This window comes from Pholcus phalangioides, unplaced genomic scaffold (genome assembly GCF_987345545.1).
Source record: "Pholcus phalangioides strain wild (caught in Gottingen) unplaced genomic scaffold, Ppha-v1.0 ptg000014l_1, whole genome shotgun sequence".
Lineage (NCBI taxonomy): Eukaryota > Metazoa > Arthropoda > Arachnida > Araneae > Pholcidae > Pholcus > Pholcus phalangioides.
In genome coordinates this window covers 7,799,280-7,821,886 of record NW_028301607.1, presented here as the reverse complement: position 1 = coordinate 7,821,886, position 22,607 = coordinate 7,799,280, and the positions used below count along the sequence as shown (strand labels likewise).

The 22,607-nt window shown below is 39.4% G+C and overlaps 1 protein-coding gene across 1 annotated transcript in view; it reads right to left on the bottom strand.

Moving 5' to 3' along the window:
* LOC149078074 (uncharacterized) overlaps positions 1-12,641 on the bottom strand; it is a 44,402-nt gene extending 31,761 nt beyond the window's left edge. The window contains exons 1-7 of the mRNA XM_089241664.1: positions 12,466-12,641; positions 7,302-7,406; positions 6,879-6,954; positions 2,589-2,704; positions 1,271-1,346; positions 968-1,154; positions 92-199 (exon numbers count right to left, since the gene is read on the bottom strand). Of these exons, the coding sequence (XP_089097790.1) occupies positions 92-199; positions 968-1,154; positions 1,271-1,346; positions 2,589-2,704; positions 6,879-6,954; positions 7,302-7,396 (658 nt within the window). The 5' untranslated portion in view covers positions 7,397-7,406; positions 12,466-12,641. The remainder of the gene's footprint in view (positions 1-91; positions 200-967; positions 1,155-1,270; positions 1,347-2,588; positions 2,705-6,878; positions 6,955-7,301; positions 7,407-12,465) is intronic.
* Between the last annotated feature and the right edge of the window lie 9,966 nt (positions 12,642-22,607).

Below are 22,607 nucleotides of genomic sequence, written 5' to 3'. Positions count from 1 at the left end.
TTTAACACAGATAAGCAGGGTTCTGGTGCGTTTGAAAGACATAAAACACAAATATTGCTAAAACAACAAGAGAAAAAAATATTGAACTCACATGATGGGGATTCATAAGGCACGAGCACACTCAGATGCTTAGAATTATTGTCATACAGAGCCTTATTTGAATCACAGTGGATTAAATGGTATTGAGAATCAACGTTATCTGAAACGACAAGGAATTATTGAAATCAAGTGCTGAAAAAAATAACCACTGGTGCAATGTGACATAGATATCTTGAATATAAGGTACTAATGAAGATGAAAAATGAAAAAGTTTTGCAAATTATGTGACACAATATGTCAAAACCTTAATATATAATTAAGTTGAAACTACGCTTTGAAAGTACTTAATTTATTTTTTATTTCTAAATTGGGTGCACAATCTCTAGATCAGGAGTACCAAATGTGGCCCGTAAAAGGTGTAGCGGTAGAAAAGTATCATGTATCAAAACACTCAACACGATAAATGCCTAGGCTGGCCATATTTACTTTATAAAAATCTTCAGATATACAGAGTTATAATTACAGCTAAAAACTGTCAAAAGCAAATTTGTCAATCACAGCCATAAATATTGTCAAAAGCTAGAAAGTTTCTTCTAATCACAGTCAAAACAAATCTGTCAAAGGCAATATTTTATAAGCCATGAAAACAATCTAAGTTCAAGTGAGCCTTGTCAGAAATAAAGAAAAACACAGGACATTTTGCAAAAAAATTTGGGACAACTAAAATTTAATGTCCCATAAAATACAGGTGATATGGCTATTCTTTATATACAAATTTGTTCTGCAAGTGGCAGAATTGCCATACATCTGACCCACAGACAAAAAAAAGGTTGTTCACCCGTGCTCTAGACACATATCATATGCAAGATAAAGCACTATTGTTGAAACAATAAAACACTAAATAAAATAAATAAAACACTATTCTTGCCTTTTGAATCAGTTTGATTGAATATGTGATTGTAGCATCGCCTGACAGAATCATTAACATGTTCAAGATCTTTGTAGACAGCGGTGACTCTAATCACAGCTCCTTGTGGAGGAGACGGCTTAGTTATGAAATTGATGCAGCATGGAGCATCTTTGGCAACGTACAACTTGTCCCTTTCACTGGAATACTGACGATGAAAAAAAAAAAATTAAACATGTTGCCACGTGAAAAAGAATACATATTCATGAGAACTAGGTAGATTATTTCAATTATGAGGACTCAATTAGAACAAACAATACGTACAATCCAAGTCAGTCCTTTTGTTTTTTCTTGCTTTTCGAAATAGATGTTGAAGCTATATTCCCCAAGCCAACTTTTACTGAAATTAACAGAGATTATTTATAAAATTGTGATTTTATGATATTTCAAAAGACATAACACACAATCAAAAATTACAGAACGAGACAATTTTTTTAGGTAAATGGTACACTTGTTTTAATGAATTTTCACAGACTTTGATTAGTTCTTAAAATTGAAAGTTCATTAATGGGAAAGAGAAAAAAAAAATTGTTTGAAACCAGAAGAATAGCTCGTAAAATTGTGTTAGTTCCTAAAATTGGTACAGATGAGTCTCCATTTAGAGCCATCTTAACAAATGGGTCTACCAGCCGTGGATCCAGGATGATGTACTGAAAAGGACAAATGGTGTACGTTTATTGGATCATCTGATATTTTATGGGATGCACAAATTTCCTATATTATTTTGTTCTTGGGAGGAGAGATCATTTCTGTCCCCCAATCTCTGGGCACTGGACCAATGCTTGAGTGAAGACACACATTTTCAGCTGCAAATGAAGATGAGACAGACATCTTCAGTTGCAAAAGATAATGAGACCGATATCTTCAGGGGCGAATGGAGCAGGGACAGGCATCTTAAGCTTCAAGTAGAGCCGAGGCTGGCGTATTCAGAGTCATCCATCCTGTGTATGAAAAGTGACTTATTGTGTAGGTGCATTGGATCATCCCATATTTCTTCCATATTATTTGGTTCTTGGTACGGGTTAATGCCCCCCCCCCTCCCAATGCATCTGCACTTAGGGTCCACTTAAGCATGGCCCTAAATATGTAAAAAAGACTGTGTGATAATGAGATCTATAGCAATATTCTCATTTTAATGAGTACGCTATGTAAGTTGGTATTTCCAGCTGAGTCAGCTGCCTTGGAATTGGAGATGGGTTGGAAGTGAAGGTGCTGTCTATCGGTGGTCGCCTCGAGTTCGTTAGGGAAAATATTTTATCTATAGCCTCCTTTGGGTTTGAATCCAGGACCCTGACACCAACCTTCACGATGGTAGACGAGCATCTTACCACCATGCCACTTGGGCACTAGCATGCATACTCTGTCACATGCATTGCATCTTTTTCTAAATGGGAGACCGGCTCACATTCACAACTCTCTACACTGGTAAATTAATTTTTTTTTTTTAAATCAAGTTTTAAAAATATCAAGCAATACAGTCACAACAATTTCACATTGATCGACTCCATTACCAAAACACCAAAATATAGCGTTAGAGAATGCACAAGCTAATGATACATTTCAGAACTTTTCTAAAACTTACCTAACAGGAGGACATTGCAAAGTATGGCCATAAGACACTACTGGTGAAACTCCAGGGAAAGATTGATCAGACGGAACTGATGGATCAACATAGAGGTCATTTTGGTTGATGGTGCTCTGAAATATATTAAAGAATGAACACAACTTTGTCATCCACAAATCAAAAAGTTTAAGACTACATTTCTACTGTCTGTACAGGGTGTCTGGGCTAAAAGTATTCAAAAATAATGGCCTATACCAGTGGTTCTAAAACTTTTGTCTTCCGTGGCTCCCTTTGTCCTAGTGGACATGTATCAGTGGCTATCCAGAATTGTCTAACAAAGAACCACTTCATGGTATTGAATAGGCACACATTAATAAGGGCAGCTCATGGTGGCGCAAACTTTGAGAACTACATATCCTACGTCATGAAAGTGTTTGGCCGTCAAAAGTAGATTGCTCTAAGTTTCTTACCAAGGCCAAGGCTTTAGAAATATAAAAAAATTTAGGGGAGAATTTATAAATTTAGGTGCAAGAATTTGTTTCCCAACAAAATCAGTCCAAATTAGTGGGTTTTACTTGCCCGAAACTTAGGGACACCTTACCCATGCTAGCAGACACACTGACATAATTTCCAATATTTTTCTGCTGCCCTCAGGCTTTAAATCAGTTATCACACATCATAACTGAACAACTAACTGCTTTAATTTGGCCCCACATTAGTCTGGGTTGAGGTATGTGAAAGTGTCTTTTTCAGATGGTGAAGTAGATTGTAGATTCGCTCAAGGTTTGAGCAAGACAATGACTGGTCACCGTAATCAGCAGATGGGGATGGTGGATTGATAGCCATGGCAAAAGCTGATGGGTGAAAGAAAGAGGGGTGGAACCTACCCTTGAATTTGACTATGCACTGAACTTGACTTTGCCTGCACTTGATTTGGTAATCTATTTTTTGTTTTGCCTTGTCTAAGAATGTGATAAGCAGGATGGTGGCGTCAATTATACAAGCCAACTGTGCATCCCTCGGGATAGGTCAAGGGTGCATCAATGATGATTATCATACAAGAAAAAAAATCTGACGCCAATATACATTTTCTAGTTCCCATGGTGACTTGGATGTGGCAAGCCCTGCTCTTTCATGAAATCAGAAAATTTTGTGTCATCCTTACACCATCTTTTTACACACGCACATACAGGAATTTTTAGGCACTGATAAAGATTTTTTAGTTGCTGTGGCGATCTGAGGTTCGTGTTGTGTAAGCTCTGACAAAGGTAATGCATGTGCACTGTTGAAAGTTGTTTTGAAATGCTTTTCACAACAGTCACACAATGACTGTCAATTAATGTATGAATGCCGCAAAATTAGATACATGCTGAAGATAGCTCAATTTAAATCAATGAAGCGAGTTGAATGTCATATATGAATGGCATAGCTGCCAACTTTGGAGAATGGGAATCAGGGAGGTTTTCACCAGAATTCAAATTTATGTACAAAAATAAATATAAAAGGATTTTTGAAAAAACAATGCAGGGAGCAAAATTCATGAAGCAAAACAATATTGTAAGAAATTTTCCCCTTTGCAGAAACTTGACATTGTGCAAGCCATCACTGATTAATGCCAAGTCGTCAATCACCGCCAAGCAGTGTTATATTAACTGACATTACTACTCTGAGAAATCAAAGTTCGCCAACATATTTTTCCCGAGAAAACGTGGTCAACCTGGAATTGTAAGGACTACAATAGTAATTTCTTTAGGGATTTTCCATTCAAACAAAGCACAATTTGACGACTCTTAGGAATTTTTCTATGAAGATACAAACAATTGGAAGAATCCAATTCCAGACCGGAAGATTTCAATAAGGCTGAAAAATCGTAAGCATTAGCGCCTATGTGAGAGGCAGCAGTTTAACATTATGGTATAGACCAGTGTTTCCCAAAGTGGGCAATATTGCCACCAGTGGGCGATGAAATGGTCCAAGGGGGATAAAAGCTACGGATTTAGCATAGGATCCTATGAGTTCACTTGAGTTGGGGAGGGGGTTCTGATGAAGGGGGCGATGGAACAAGAAGTTTGGGAAGCTATGGTATAGACATTTCCAAACCAAGACTTGAAAAAAATATTGTTGTAAAGGGACTTATCGTAATATCAGGGTGGGAAGTGACTAAGTCTATTTCGGAGCAGCTTTGGAGCAGCAAAATTCAGGATTCGGAGCAGTTTTGGAGCAGCAAATTCAGGATTTGGAGCAGCAAATTCGAGATTTGGAGCAGCAAAATATGGGATTCGGAGCAGCAAAATATGGGATTCGGAGCAGCAAAATATGGGATTCGGAGCAGCAAAATATGGGATTCGGAGCAGCAAAATATGGGATTCAGAGCAGATATTTATAAATGGGAGCAGTGAAATTAACAAGAATATTTTCGTTAACCCTCAACCCTTTTCAAAATAAAACTGCAGCATGTCTTTTGTTATCAAACATCTTTTCGTCAGCTTGATTTTTGTTTTTGGTGCTTTAGGCATTTGACACCTTGTTTGAAAGAGCGGCTGTCATAAAATTTTTTGTACCTGTCTATTTAAGATGATTTTTGCTTACTGACGACACTATTTGCTGCCTTGAACAGCAGCACTTCAAATGAGCTAAAAAAAATTTATAAGTTTTCAATTTTTTTATACTTGGAAAGAAATTGTTGCAAAATGGGAGAGAATTTCGGTAGAATCAACTCGATGTTTGGCGATTCAGAACTCAGATTGGCGATCTGACACTCGCTATTTGGCGATATTGATGATTTAACGCTCGTTATTCGGCAACATTGGCGATTTAACGCTCGTTATTCGGCAAAGTTTCTAAACTAACATTCGTAATTCGGCGGACATGCGCTTTTTAAATGGAAAGCTCCCGGAATGAAAAATTTTTTCACGAAACATCGGGATTTAACACAATGACAATCGACTACAGTAATTTCTGCTGCTTCCAGTGACGACTTTTTTTTTTTAACGGAAACACTCGAATTTGCACTTTAAAGCTGAAAGGCATTGCAAGCCATCTTCAGTTCCACGATCACGGACAATATCGGGGTTTCGCGATGGAAAGCCCGATCAGGGGCCGATAGTTTAAGTATAGTGGAATAAAACACGCTCTTTTCGTAAAGAAACGTTTCGTGGCTAGCAGGAACAAAAATTTTTTGGCGTCCTTTCCGAAATTCCGGGCATACTGAAGCAAAATTCGCTATTTGGCGCAGAAAAATGTGAAAATACGCTATTGGAGCAGGATGGCGCAAGATATTAGTTTTGGCGCAGTGCGGCGCAATTGGCGCAGAGTTCCCACCCCTGTAATATTGAGTGTCATTGTAGCAAGAGTTCCCTGCATATAAAAAAAAATTTATATGTAATTAGAACATGTGCAAAAATATATAGGCATTGCGTGAAACTATAGTACGAGATATTATTCAAGTCACGCAAGTTACTTTATTGTGATGGTCTACTCTAGAACCAATTCATTGTAACTGCTCAACCAAGTGTTTCATTCACATAAATGAGCATTCACAACTAGGGAATTAGGTGTTGAAGGTGTCAATCAAGATACAATAGGGCAAGGAGGAAGGAAGAGATCCTCCTTGACAAAAATCTTTGTCACTGCTACTTTCGCATTGGAAACAGCTTGACGAAAATTTTCGTCATCCCCACTTAAGAGATAGACAACACATGATGAATATCTTCATTATTTCCTCTCGATCGGTTAAAGAATCTTGTCATGAAACTTTTTGTGAATGTTCCTAGTATCGTCAGGCGATGGCATATAAAAGATGTATTCATGTTAAAAAATGAAAAAGACAATCTTTTTCCGGATAAATTATTTGGGAACAATTCCACCCAAGAGTAATTTTTTTGCAATCACTCTCGAAATTAAGGAGACATAAGACCATTTTGAGAGTCTGGAAGATGGAGTAAAAATTCAGGAGCCGAAAACAGGGAGACTTGGCTTCTATGCAATGCAATGGAAAGCCTCCCCCATATACCTCTAATAGTGTATCTCTGCAGCACACATCTTGAGATCAAATACCATTTCTACATCTTCGTAAAGCTAAAAATGGTGCTTATACTGAATTTAATTAACCCTGCAAATAAACTTCAGGGGTTGTTTTATATATAATGAAAAACGAATACTTATGAACAATTGTGTGTGTGTGTGTGTAGTTCTCCCACTATAATCAATTACTTTTGAAGCTCAAAAAACCTGTGTATATATATATGTGTGTGTGTGTTAAAAGTATCTAACATGCATCAAAAAATATATTAGGAAATTCAGTCTTACCAGAGAATTAGATCCAATAGCATTTTTTTCCTCGATTTCTCTCTGAATATCAGCCAAAAAATCATCAGTCAATTGTCTGAAAAGGGAAAAAAATGTTTTCATGGAGTTAAATTTAGTGGGGAATATATGTTACCATCCCCCAAAGCAGAATGTTTCGCATTGTTCTATAATGACCCCTCAGCTGACTGGAAATGTTTAGAAGTAATAATTCTCATAATACTGTTTTTTACACTTTTCTTAAAATCCTTCTATACTGCTCTGCAGTAGCACTGATTATTCTGTGACATCTGTCACAGAATAATCAGTGCATATTCGGCATATTCTGCATATGCATATAATTCGGCATATTCTGTATTGGAGGATTACAATAGTACAATAATAAATTTCAAGGAAATTACTGCGAAAGACAATTTGCGAGTTTACCCTATGGAGCTTGTAAAGTATCCTTCGAAATCTTCTTGCGAAAGGGGTAAGGAGCAATCAGAAACTTCCTGCGAACTCTTAATTTCCTCTTGCATTTCTCCAAGCCTGCAATGAGAGATTATGTTATTGCAAAACTCTTTTCATAAGTGATGTAAGAGCGTCAACCAGTAAAAATAGCAATGATATTTCCAACAACTCAGTCACAAAATTCACAGCCGTTATTCAAAGCACCAAGAATTTGGTGCCCTTATCTTTCTAAACCATAGCCTTTTCACTGGGTATCCAGTGAAATCTCCTCGATCATTTTCCTGAAAGAAAACGTAAAAATTTTCCCTAGTAATACCCAGGAAGAAATAAATAAATCTGCAAAATCCTTACCCAGGTGTAGGGTTTTAAGCACAGAAAGTTGAGCTCATTTAAAAAACATAAAAAATTCAATAACCGCCAATTAAAAGGTGGCAGAGTTGCAGCTTCTCAAGACATGACATCTCATCGCCCACACGCACTGACAAAAACAGAAGACAACAATGTACACTCAGTTCTGTCTTAACGCATGGGCCTACCCAGGCACGGCCCGGGGGCCTCAAGAGGAGAGGGCCTCACAAAAATCAGAAGGGGTTGAAATTTTTTAGATAGGCCCTCAAAAAAATCACTTGGCCCGGGGGCCCACCATGCTCTTAAGATGGCCCTGCATACACTGACAAAGAGCAGGCAACGTCACCAGAATATCACCTGCAATAAAATGTAAATGGGTAATGTAATGGCTTGAGATTATGTGTTTCATTGCAGATGAGCAGCAGACAAGATGGATAGTTTTCTCTATTACAACTTCTTTTTTTTCCTCTGATAATGTTCTAAGTATGCTCTAATATACACCCACCCATGAACCCTCTGGTTCATCGCACTTGTATCAATCCACTGGAAATGAAAGCATATCTTGAATACATCAAAGATATGCTAACTATAGGGATACAAGCCTTTTGAAAGCACTCAACGAAGTGTGTACAGACTACAGACAAAGCTCGAACTCTTCCCGTGTATGTTTCCATAATCCTGGCTAACTTCCATTGCAGTGGAGACTCCAATTCATTCCTTATGAGCACAAGATCTCCTACTTGTACATCCTTGGTCGCACACCACCACTTGCGCCTCTATTGGAGTCTGGATAATAATTCAGAACTCCACCTAATCCACAAATTTTAGCAGCCTTTTAGAAGTAGTTGCCATCGATCTAGACAAGGCAAAATGTAACATTATGGGGGGGGGGGGGGAAGTTGCAATCTATCCATCTTCTCTGTTTGAGAGAGTACCTGTTTCATTGCAGATGATATTCTTGTGACGTTGTCGCCTGTTTTCATAACTGCGAGTGTGTGTGGTCATGCCTTAAGGAGCTGTAAGTCCCTTCATTTTGTGTTTATTAAAAGTTTATTATTATTTTGAGTTTGACTCCCTGTGCTTATTAAAAACCCTTGTTTATTCACATCAGACACAAACTCCCAGAATTTTTTCAAACACTTATCAGTATTAGACTCGATGCAATTAACTGAATGAGTACAGCCGATTCTAATTTCCATTTATCTGAGGACACTGCTCCCGTGATGATCCAACCAAGTTTTGAATGCACAACAAACACTGAATCTGTAACGGAAAACCTTCGTTTGCCCTGCAACAATATGAGACATTTACACCAAGTGAAATCTATTGATGCTTGCTACAATGACCCCCATTGTTTCATTGAAAGCCAAGGCTATACTGAAAGAAAGACATATAAATAGGCCTCAGAGGCGCATTTATAGTTTTGCAGCACTTCTAGTAATTTTCTTGATAACTCTTATCTCGAATATGCTACCCTGTGTTATATATATATAACCTCTGCTTGGTTTCCCTCCACTCCTGCAAGTACACCTGTGCCTTTAAATCACTTTTTTTTTGGTCACGCATGCTTACATGCTTTATAAGTTACTCTTTTAGTCATTCACATGTTTGCACACTGTTTTGGTGATCACTCACATGCTTGCACATTGTTAGTCATTCACATACTTGCGCATGCTCTAGATCATTCTTTTAGTTGCTCGCTGACATAGTTCTTTGGTTACTCTTACGATCGTTTACACATGCTCTTTGTTATCTTTTGGTCATTCACATACTTGCAACATGTTCTAGGTCACTCACTGACCTGGTCCCTGGCTCTGTAGGTCACTCTTTAAGTCATTCACATGCTTGATCATGCTCTAAGTCACCCTTTCGCTCACTCGTGCTTTCAAACTCTCAAGGTCACTCTTTTGACCACTCACTGAGCTAGTCTCTTACTGTCTCAGCAGAGGATTTATTTACAGTAAAACAAATTTTGCCACCCTTCTCTCATTCTACTAATTTTTTTGGCCACCCATTCTTCAAATCTGCTGCACCCTCTAAAATTGCTGCCGAGGCCTCTATTCTTTCAAGCTGCCCTGCAAATATGCCACTGAGACTACATAATTATAGGAAAATATTTGAAACTTATCCTGCCAGTTACATTAATGGAATGATCACTATAACATGAGTCATTATAACATGTGTTGACTGAATAATTCAAATCATAATCTTACAAATGTTTTGTTTGTTTTTTCCCGTCACAGAATTTTTTTCTGACTTCAAATATCATCATATTTTGTGGACTATTTTTTTATTTCCCAGACTTTCCAAGGAGCTGGAAACCCTACTTCATTATAAAACGCTGCATTTGAAAAATGACAAGATCTGTCACTTAAAAATGATTAATCAATACAAGATTCAGATATCACACAGGGCGACTCAAAAAGAATCGGGTAAAAAAAAATATAACAGGGAAATCTGTCTAAGACGATCCCTGTGTGAGATGGAAGCCTGTCTTAAAAGGAATCAAAATATAGTCTGTTCAATGATTAGTGCTTTTATTTGCACCTTTATAAAATGGAAATCTGTCAAAGCAGAATATTATTTCAGTCTGTTGATGTTCCGTTTTATGCAGGTTTCACTGTAACTTAAAACATATAAATTGTACCATTTAATAATAAACAGGATATGAAGAAACAAAAAGGTTGACTTTCCATTCCCGCACATTCAATAAGTGCAATGAGCGTACCAAAGAAAATATAAAGTACAGTCGCCGTCCCATCTATGGAGCCTATGAGGCAGTGGTTCTGGAACTTCCATAGTATTTCTTCGTGTTTCCATCTGTCTATCTTGAATGATGAGGTGACCACACATTGGATTGAACTTTTATTTGATTGCCAGTCCACCTTCCCCCCATAATCTTCCTTGATCGGAATGTGTGTAATATAAATTTATAGGCAGTGCTGTAACTAGCTATTCCTATACCCTGTGCAAGAATTTGCATTTAGGCCCATTCTGGGCTCCCTCCAAGTGGGCCCTGTGCGGGTGTGCTGGTTGCATCTGCCTAGTAGTTATGGAACTGAACATAGATTCCATGAATAATTCCATTCTCCCCCCCCCCCAGGATAAACAGAAAAAATTTCCCTCTCAGTACTGTAGCAATATGGTCCACTATTATCGAAATAAAGCTCCTTCATCTTATAGAACTACCACTTGCTTGAAATAATGGATATTTACAACGTGTGTGTGTGTGAATTTGACTTATCTGAAGGATTGTTATTATGCAGTCACTCATCAGGACTCGCAGATAATCAGCTGATTTATTAATTGCTGGTAAGTCTTTCCTAATTCTGTAGAATGCAAGGAATTTTATTCCTGTTGGCCGTAATGAATAATGCACGATGAACGTTATTTTCAATGCATGGATGTACCCATGGCTCAGTCCCGGGACAATTACCATCATTTTTTTTTCATGTTATAAATTCACTATAGACGAGCCAGTGAAAAGTCTGGTTTGTGGATCTGCTAAAGATAGGGACCTTGAACCCGAGTGGTGCATTGGTAAGATGCTCATCTTCCACTATGAAGGTTACTGTCAAGGTCCACAGGTTCAAATCCAGGCAAAGAACATCAGAAATAAGTTATTTATCCACTGGGCTTGGGGTGATCACCAATATATGGTGCCTTAATTTCCCACCCAACTCCACTGGTTGGATATTTCCATATGACAGAATATGACCGTCAGACCAGACGGGACCCAGGCTCTGTCCCTCCCGGGATGCAAGCCTTTTATCCTTGTGGTTTGGGCCGTGCTGAATGGTATATGACCATCAGACCAGACCACGACCCAGGCTCTGTCCCTTCCGGGATATGAAATGGTATATGACCGGAGTTGATGTGATAAAGTAGCCTAGAGACACTGCTCAAGGATGTGTGGGAACTATGGATGTACCATACTTTTTCTCTATTTATCCCCCTTTCTGGCATAAATAATAATGTATAACTATTTACAATTATAATAAGAGATCAACTTCTTTGCTGCTAAGAATTGCTAAAAATCTATTTCTTCCCCCCCCCCTTCTACCCTGGGTTTACAGAGATAAAGTGAACTAAACACTGCATTGTTTTTTCACTCAGGCTTTGAGTTTTTTTTTTTTTTTGAGTTAGTGCTGTGTGAGGGGAGAATGGGCAACTCAACTCAACTTTCCCAACTTGCATTTAATTATCAGGCATATAACACAAGCACATTCAGGCTTCCTAGGACAAAGCACAGGATACCAAGATCAAAAATGTATGTTAAATCAATGGGGAGGGGAGACAATGAAATCATCCCCAAGCATCTAGCACAATGCATCATCATAATAATAGAGATGACAAATAATATTTGAGTATTAAAAAATGATGCACAATTTAACAAACTTAATGGTGGCCCTGGACAAAGCATGCATTAATGTCCACCATGATCAAAGATGTACTTTGCAAAGTTAAATTAAGAAGTGTGGGGGGGGGGGGGGGAAGGCTAAACAATGGGGGGGGGGGAGGCACCTAGCGAAATTGCTCCATTTTCCCACGCAGAAATAAAGCTAACCAAAACAAATACAAAAGAAAAAACAATTAAAATAGTATTTTTATGTTTATAGGAAGTAAGCAGCTGCATTGAAGCCACAAACAAACACAATGGACAATCAACACAACTGTTGCATCAGCCCGGTGTCTAACCACAAAGAGATGTCGAAATGTGTCTCGAAATAGAGAGAAACCGCAAAGAGGGAAAAGTAAACAAACAAAACGATAAAGTAATAAAACTTACGGTGATCGGGGACGAAATCCCCTGATTGAGAGTAAAAACGATAAAGTTGTCGTTGATCAAACATAAGATGACTCATAAAGCGAGGACTCTTCACTCGTCTGTGGCTAAAGTACGGAAAAACTCCAACTCACCGCGCTGGTGATGATGATGGTAGTTTGAATTTCATGTCCAAACACGATCGCCGGTGGGTTGTCTGGAAATTAAAGAGTCGACTCCGGTGTTGCCAAAACATTTGTACTAAAATTCGTGTTTGTTTATGGATTTTAAAAGTTTTTTTTTTTTGTGCTTTCTGTGTTTACAGAAAAATAAATTAATAATTCCATGCTTATTAAAGTTGACGGTTTTGGGTTTGTTTATGAAAATTTTCTCCTGTGGAGTTGCAGAAGATGGACTTGAGGATGAGAGCCAGATGGGATCTCATTTTTTTATTTTATTTCAGTGATTTCCAACCTGTTGTCCGTGGGGGAGGGGGGGGGGGTCAGGATTTACGGATAATTCACCAACTATTCAACGCTACGCAATTCATTTACATAAAAATTGACCGTAGGAAAAGTTCATTGACGTGAAAATTCACCGCAGGAAAAGTTCACCGACGAAAAATCACCGCTGGGCAAATTCACCGACAACAGTTCGTCGCCATATAAGTGAACGACCGATCGATTTAGCATATGAGTGGATGTGTGAGCAGTGCAGTCTCCACGCGCGGGCCCATCCGGGCACGGCCCGGGAGCCTCACAAAAATGAGATGTAGTTGAATTGTTGAGGAGTATGCACAGGGCCGCAACTAGGAGGGCGGGGGGGGGGGGAGCAGGCGGATCTACTTCCCCGGGCGCTCCACCAAAAGAGGCGCAAATTTCACACTTTTACCTCCCTTTTAACATTACGAGGAGGCGCCAAAATGCATGTTTGCCCCTGCTATCCAAGCTTCTAGTTGCGGCTCTGAGTATGCATGTAAGGACTGGTCTAGGCTTCAAAAAACAAAATCACTTGGCCCGAGTCACCACCCCCTAAAGAAGAGTTCTTTCTTTCACTCTCTTCTTTATGGGGTCTTGCCCGGGTGCCCATGGTGCCCTCTTAATATGCCTCTGTGTGTGATCGAATGAGAAATATGACTGACTGGGTGAATGCGTGAGTGACCGTATGAGTGATTCAAATCACTCACTGACTTGCTTTGCTCATCCACTCATTCCGTATATCACTTTGTCTGTGAATTTTTCCAGCTGTAAGTTTTCCTTTCAGTGAATTGCATGGCGATGAATCGAACGGTGCGGAATTTCATGGCAATAAATTGCGTGATGATGAATTGCATGGCGGTAAATTGCGTGGCGGTGAATTAGTTGTGTAACGATGAATTGCGTAATGGTGAATTGCGTAATGGTGAATTGCGTGGCGGTGAATTTATGTCTTAGGACTACTAAACCAGACATGCACCTCGTTCATATTCCTTTGCGGAACTTCTAACGAATGGATACATGTTGGAGTGTGTGTGTTACGTATAGTGAACCTTCCGTGAAGTTTGTTTTTCTGTGTAATGCTTGCTATGTGTAGTGCTGTCATCTGCAATCATGAATTCTGTGACTATGAATTATGGTCGGTCAATTGCGTGGTGATGAATTGCTGGCGATGAATTTCCCGTATATGGGGGGGGGGGGGGGGGTGCGCGGTCGGTGAGCACTTATTCCATGGTGGTCCATGAGATTATGTTCATTCACTATTCATTGCATCCACGTTGTATTTCACAGTTTCGCGTATATTTCTTCGGTGTTGCAAAACTTTCCTTACAGGGCACCAGGGCCGAATTAAGATGTTTGAAGGCCCTAAGCACTTAAATGGTTTTGGTGCCCCCCCCCCCCCTTTATACGTATATTTTACACAATGTCGAATCTATCAATGGAAAAAAAAATTAATGGAACAATTGTATTTCAGAAGTAGGGTGGGGAGTAATCACCCCTCCCATTATCCGGATAGAATGATAAAACTTGGACTGTCCCGTAAAATACGGGACAATCCTACAATCTTACACAATTAGCCACCCCTCCTGACTCTTCGCTGTGGATCCGTGACTGTGTCTAAGGTTGAATATATGATCTGTATATTTCTCTGAGCACTCACTTTATTCATTTAAAAGCTTTCTCCAACTTTTTCGAGTTCAAAGTCTTTGATAACATCTTTAAAACTAATGCTACGTACCAAATTTGTGTCTATACTTAGTAGAGATGAGCTCATGTCACCACTTTAATCGAGGGGAGAGAGAGAGAGAAAGAAATGGACCCTCAATCAAAAAGGTTTCTTTTCCCCACATTATTTGCTTCTTAACTCAACGCGTCTTAAATTTTCCTTTCAGTGTTTTGATTCTAGATTTGAAATTACAATGTTAAATATTAATGGTTTTTCCATCCCCAAATACAGCTTGATCTCTGTACTTTTCTTGATTAAAAATTCTTATGAAAAATTTGTTAAAAGATTAATATTTCTGCCTCTGCTCAATTCGCAGCTGAAGATATTCACCTCTGCTTCATTCATAGCAGCTAAAGATGTCTGCCTTAGCTCAGGGACGGATCCAGGGGTGGGGGCGAACGAATAATATTGGAAAGTTTTCCTGTCCCGTAAAATGCGGGACGATCCAACGAACACAATTCGCTTCTCCCGACACATCGACCTAGATCCGCACCTGATCCGGTGCCCCATACAACCGCGCAGGTCACACGGCCAAAAAACCGTCCCTAGTTAAGAATACCGATTATGGTTTCTTTTCTGAATTATTTCCAACTCTATTTCAACATTACAAGATTGTGCCAAAATGCTTGCTTGACACAGCGGACCAAACCTCTAGTTGTCCCTTCTATTTATTCTATTTTAGAGCACAATATAGATAGATACATCAGTGTAGTAGCACAAAACCATTCAAATTATTTGGACATGGGGTGGTCTCCACATCCGAACAGAGGGGAAACGAAGAAAAAAAAAATACAGTAGAGAGAGAGAGAGAGAACCCCCCTCCCCCTCCCCCCCCCGTTTATACGACTTTCGACAGACGGAATCACAGCATAGTTTTTATTTAGCCGCGATTCTCCCATAATTTTTATTTAACTTTCACATTATTCTTAAAAGTTATCTGAATATGAACAAAACAAAGAAAGGTCGTGAGACTAAGGTAAAGGTAAAGCCCAATACTACTACTATATGCAGCGGACAACAATGAGAAATTCAGCGCAAAACGCAATGCATCACCATCGGCAATACAGCCAAATAAGTAATGCATTGCCATCATAAATACAGCATAATACTCGTTGCACCGCAATAGATACGTTATACACAACGATAGGCAATACACAATATACAATGAGTAATGCACCACTATATGCAATGCATCACAATAAGGAATGCACCACTATATACAAATACAAATACAACACCACAACAGGCAAAATGCCCAACGAGGTAGCTGAGAAAAAGATGCCCATAAAAATATGGATGTCATATATTAAAAAAAAATAGCAACCCAATTAAAAATGCAATTAACAAAAATTATAATCAATATATACACATGATAAAATATTATACAATGTCATTATAAAATATGCGGTGAATCTCAACATGCAAACACTATCATCGGCAATAAAGCACAATACTACCACTATATGCAGTGCACCACAAAACGCAAGGCACCACCATCGGCAATACAGCAAAATAAGTAGTGCACCATGATAAGGAATGCACCAAAATAAGCGATGCATCGCAATAAGCAAAGAATGCAGTGTTCATTATTATGTATTGTGGTGCATTGCATATTATGGCAATAATATGCAATGCACCACAATACATAATAATGAACACTGCATTGCGATAAGCAAAACAGCGCAATATGCAATGTGCCAGAGTACGCAATGTATCGCATTAAGCAAAGCACAATAATTAGCAATGCACCACAATACGCAATAAGTACTGCGTTGCTATTAGAAATTACAGCATGCGATGCACTACAATATGGAAGACACCACTATTTGCAGTACGCCGCAATAAGCAATACACCCTCAATACGCAATAAGCACTGATTAAATTAAGCAATGCAGCACGCGATGCCCTACAATACGCAATGCATTACAACCAGTAATGCACCACTGTTTGCAAAGCACCACAATAAGCAATACAGTATAATATGCAATCCATCACAATACGCAATACGCGATGTATCGCATTAAGCAAAGCACAATAAAGCATTAAGCAAAGCACAATAAAGCATTAAGCAAAGCACAATAAAGCATTAAGCAAAGCACAATAAAGCATTAAGCAAAGCACAATAAAGCATTAAGCAAAGCACAATAAAGCATTAAGCAAAGCACAATAAAGCATTAAGCAATGTACCACAATACGCCATAAGCAATACAGCACGCATGCACTACAATACGTAACGTATAACAGTACGCAACCTCAAAAATCAGCAATGCGCTACAATCAGCGAAGCATCGCAATAAGCAATTCACAATACGCAATACAGCAAAATACGCAATACGGACTGCATTATAATAAGCAGCAATACAGCATGTGATGCACTAAAAGCAGCATTGTACCACTATTTGCAGTGCACTGCAATATGCAATACAGCACAATAGCAATAACTACTGCGTTATATTAAGCAATACAGCACGCGGTGCACTCGATTCATCAACACGCGATGAATACGTCATGCATAACAATAGCAATGCACCACAATCAGCGATGCACCACAATACACCATAATACATAATGCACCACAATACGCAATACGAACTGCATTATAATAAGCAATAAAGCACGCGATGCACTGCAACACGTAATGCATAAACAATACGCAGAACACACCACAATACAGCTCAATACGCAATATAGTATATACAGTATATACAGTATACAGTACATTGCAATAAGCTCCACAATACACCATAACCACTGAAATACGATAAGAAAGCGATGCACTATAATCGGCGATGCACAACTATTTGCAGTGCACCACAATAAGCAATGCAGCCCAATGCGCAATGCACCACAATACGCAATAAGCACTGCATTTCAATGAGAAATACAGCACGCGATGCACTATAATGCATAATGAATGCATAATGAATGCATAATGCATAACAATACGCAACGCACCCCAATCAGCAATGCACCATAATAAGCAATGCATTAGAATAAGCAATACAGCACTCGATGCGTTACAATACGCAATGCATCCAAAATAGCAGTGCACCATTATTTACAGTGCATCGCAGTACAGCATAAAATGTAATTCACCGCAATACGCGATGTATCGCAATAAGCGAAGCACCATGATATATGCAAAAAGCACTGCATTACAATGAGCAATACATCCCGTAATGCGCTGCAATGCGCAATGCATCATTATTTGCAATGCACTACAATAAGAAATATGGCACATAAAACATGCAATGCACCACCATCGGCGATTCAGTACAATAAGCAATGCACCAACCATCATAGGCAATACAGCACAATAAGTAGTGCACCCTATCTATTCAGGAAACCGCAAAAAGCAATGCACCACTTTATTCAGGGCACCACATTAAGCAATACAGCACTTAATGCACCACCATCGGCAATACAGCACAATAATTAGCTCCTCACCACCATCACCATATTCAAAGCACCGCAATAAGCAATCCACCACTATCTATATTCAGTGCACCACAATACGCAATGAACCCGCAATACACCATAAGCACTGCATTAGAGTAAGCAATATGGCACGTGATGCACTCAAATAAGTAATGCATAACAATGAGCAATTGACTAATATTATATTTACAGTGCACCAAAATAGTCATTAAAGTGCCAGGTTTCCCACCCTGATTTCTATAAGTAATACACTGCCATCATAAATACAGCATAACACTCGATGCACCGCAATACATACGTTATACACAAGGATAGGCAATACACAATAAGGGACGCATCACTTTATGCAGTGAATCACACTAAGAAATGTACCACTATACGGGGTGAATTTCAACACACAAAGCACCATCATCGGCAATAAAGCGCAATACTACCACTATGCAGTACACCACAATGAGAAATACATCACAAAACGCAATACACCATCATTGGCAATACAGCAAAATAAGTAATGCACACAATACGCAATGCAGCCTAATACGCGATGCATCGCAATAGGTAAAGCACAACAATACATAATAATAAGCACTGCATTACGATAAGCAAAAGCACCAATACACTACACACACTAATCACAAAATAAGCAATGCAGCACCGAAATACAGCACAATACGCGATATATCGTAACAAGTAAAGCACCATAATACGCAACGAGCCATAATATACCATAAGCATTGCATTACAATAAGTAATTTAATTAATTAAGTAATTTTTATATGTTGTAGGCACTGGTAGAAGGTCAATTTGTTTACTTATATTTGTTACAGACAACTAACTGTTTTCAGTGACATCTAACGAGTCCTTATATACTAAAAAATCATCATAAGCTGAAAAAAGTGTATTGGGCTTTTTATATGTTGTAGGCACTGATAAAAGGTCAATTTGTTTACTTATATTTGTTACAGACAGCTAACTGTTTACATGACATCTATTGAATCTATTGAGACTTTATGTGTTAATAGGATGACCATACGTCCCGTATTTCCCGGGACAGTCCCGGTATTTTCTGTTTTTTTTTGGCTGTCCCGACTTTTTAGCAAAAGTGTCCCGGTTTTTCCCGTATTTTGCACGAAGCCTACTTGAATTTTTATTCTTTATTTAAGTCAAAGATTGAAATTATTTTCAACTTATAAATTATATTATGATAACTGCAACTATAAATGAGTATATGAATCTCCCACATTTGTCTTGGACGAAAATTTTTTTTCGTGGAATTCATTTTTATCCACTGCAATTAGCAGTAATGCTGCATTTCCCGCCATTGTGATTTCTCCGTTATTTCAACAATATTTGGCGACTTTCTTCGGTTTCGGCGATAATTGGCGATGTCCCGTATTTTCCCGTATTTGGAATTCCAATGCCCCGTATTTCTCTCGAGGAAATATGGTCAGCCTATGTGTTAAAGTGTCATCATTACTTAACTGACCATATTTGCTCGAGAAAAATACGATAAATTAGCTCCCCACTAAAAATTTGCGTATTGGGTCGCCGCTACTGGATGTGGGGGCCCCCAATTTTATTCGTTGTGAAATTGATAAAAACGAAAAATCTTCGTCGCCTCTCACAGGGGGGGGGGGATGCCCGACAAACCTCCAGATCGGGGGCCCCTGCGGAAAAGTTGACAGGTTCCATTTCGGGCCGCCTGGACGAATCTCATTGATTTTTATTGCTTAAAATTGCAAAATTTGCAACATCGGTAGCCCGAGATAAAGCCAGTCTGAGGCCAGACTGGGAAATTGGCCCTAAAGTATGCGAATTGGTGCCCAGGTTGGGGCCCTTGATTTTATTCGTTGGTAAAATGAATAGAAATGAAAATTTTTCATAGTAATCGCAGCGGGGAATGACCAACAAGCTTCCAAATCGGGGAGCCCCTTGTTTACAGGTTTCATTTTGGGGCCCTGGATGAATCTCATTCTTTTCTGTTGTTTAACATTGTAGAATTTGCAACAGTGGAAGCCCGAAATAAATCCAGTCTGGGTCCCCCACTAAAAATCTGCGTAATGGGTCCCCGCTACTGGATGTGGGGCCCTGGATTTTATTCGTTGTAAAATTAATAAAAATTAAAAATTTTCGGGACCGTCATAGGGGGTTGTCCGACAAGCCTCCAGGTCAGGGTCCCATGGAAATGTTGACAGGTTCCATTTCGGAACCCCTGTAAGAATCTCATTGATTTTAATTGCTTAAAATTTTAAAATTTGCCCCACTAAAAGTATGCAGATTGGTGTCACGGGTAATTGGTTGGGGACCCTGGGTTTTATTCATTGGTAAAATAAATAAAAATGATAATTTTTCATTGAACTCGCAGCGGATGATGCCCGACAAGCTTCCAAGTCATGCCCCATGTTTACAGGTTTCATTTTGGGGGCCCTGAATAAATCTCATTCTTTTCTATTGTTTAACGTTATAGAATTTGCAACAGTGGAAGCCCGAGATAAATCCAGTCTGGGTCCCCTACTAAAAATGTGCGTATTGGTTCCCCGCTACTATATGTGGGGCCCCCGATTTTATTCGTTATAAAAGTAATAAAAATGAAAAATTTTCGTGGTCAGATAAAGCCTGTACGGGGCCCCGCTAAAAGTATGCGAGTTGGGTCCCATATAATTAGTTGGGGCCCTGGATTTTATTCGTTGGTAAAATGAATCTAAGTGAAAATTTTTCGCGACGATCGCAGCGGGGGATGTCCGACAAGCCTGCAGGTTGTGCCCCCCTATGGAGAAGTTGACAAGTTTCATTTCGGGTGTCCCTGGATGAATCTCATTCATTTTTGTTGTTTAATATTGTAAAATTTGCACCACGTCGGTAGCCCGAGATAAATCCAGTCTGGGACTCCTCTAAAATTCAACGAAATTGAGTGTGGGGACCCCCATGGGGAAGTTTTCTGTGGGTACTTGATGAATCACATTTGTTTTTTGTTGCTTTATTATTGTAAAATTCGCTTCTTCAGTAAGCTGGTGCTTTCACACGTCCCTTTTCATAGCACTCTGATGAAGTTGGACGAAATAAACAAGATATGTTGTGAAGAGAAGGGGGGGGGGGGGGGGTTGTGCTCTCACAACACACACGGTTGGGGTACCCAGGTCGTGGCATTACCGTCATGAAGAAACTGAAAGGTTTCATTTACAAGGGCCTTTGATGGATCTAAAAATGGTTTCTTGCTGCTTTAACATTGAAATATTTGAAATAGCGGAAGCCCAAGATATATCCAGTCTCTGGGCACCCATAAAAATCTGCGAATTGGGGTCCCGGCTTCTTGATTGGGCGGACCTGGATTTTGTTGATTGGTAAAATGAATACAAATAAAAAATTTTCGTGGCCCTCACGGGGGGATGTCTGAGAAGTCTCCAGGTCGCCCCCCCCCCCCCCCCCATGGAAAAGTTGACAGGTTTCATTTCTGGAGCCTTGGATGAATGTAAATGATTTTTGTTGTTTAACATTATAAAATTTGCAACAGCGGTAGCCCGAGATAAATCGAGTTTGGCACTCCCACTAAAAATCTGCGGATTGGATCCCGGGTAATTGGTTGGGACCCTGGATTTTATTTGTTGTTAAAATGAATATAAATGAAAATTTATCCTGGCCCTCACAGAGGGAATGTCCGACAAGCTTCCAGGTCGGAGGCCCCATGTGAAAGTTGATAGGCTTCATTTTGGGGCCCTGGACGAATTGCATTCTAAAATTCTGTTAATTGGGTCCAGGGTCCTTGATTGAGGCCCTGGAATTTATTTGTTGGTAAACTGAATACAAGTGAAAATTTTTCGTGGCCCTCACAGAGGGGATGTCCAACAAGCTTCCTGGTCAGGGACCCCATGCGGTAGTTGACAGGTTTCATTTTGGGAGCCTTGGATGAATCGCATTGTTTTTTTGTAAAATTTCCAACAGAGGAAGACCGTGATAAATCCAGTCTGGGCTTCGCTAAAATTTGCGAATCGAGTGACGGGCCCTCGATTGGGAGCCCTAGAATTTATTTATATGTTGGTGAAATGAATACAAGTGAAAATGTATCTTGTTTCAAGTGTCCAAGAGTTCCTTCAGTCTGGGGAACCCTCATTCAGAAGTTTTCTGGGTGTACTTGATGAATCAGATTTGTGCGTTTTTTCCGTTTAATTATTTTAAAATTTGTCAGTAAGCTGGGGTGCTTTGACATGTCGCTTTTCATAGCACTCTGATAAGGTGAGACGTAATAAGCAAGATATGTTGTGAAGAGAAAATAGGGGGGGGGGGGAGGGTGGCGGTGACAGGTTGGAGAGCCCCTGAGTAATTAAATGAAATCAAAATGCTTCTGCTGCTATCTGTTGACGAAAATTAAAACCCGGGTTCAATGGCTGTGAAGATGTTTGATTTAATATCACACATTTATGAGACCCTGGGCCTTTAACTAGTCTGGGTCAACCGGGACTCTGCCCCGAGCCGAATGATTTACGGAATTTCACCGACGGAAAATTCACCGACAACAATTCACTGACAAC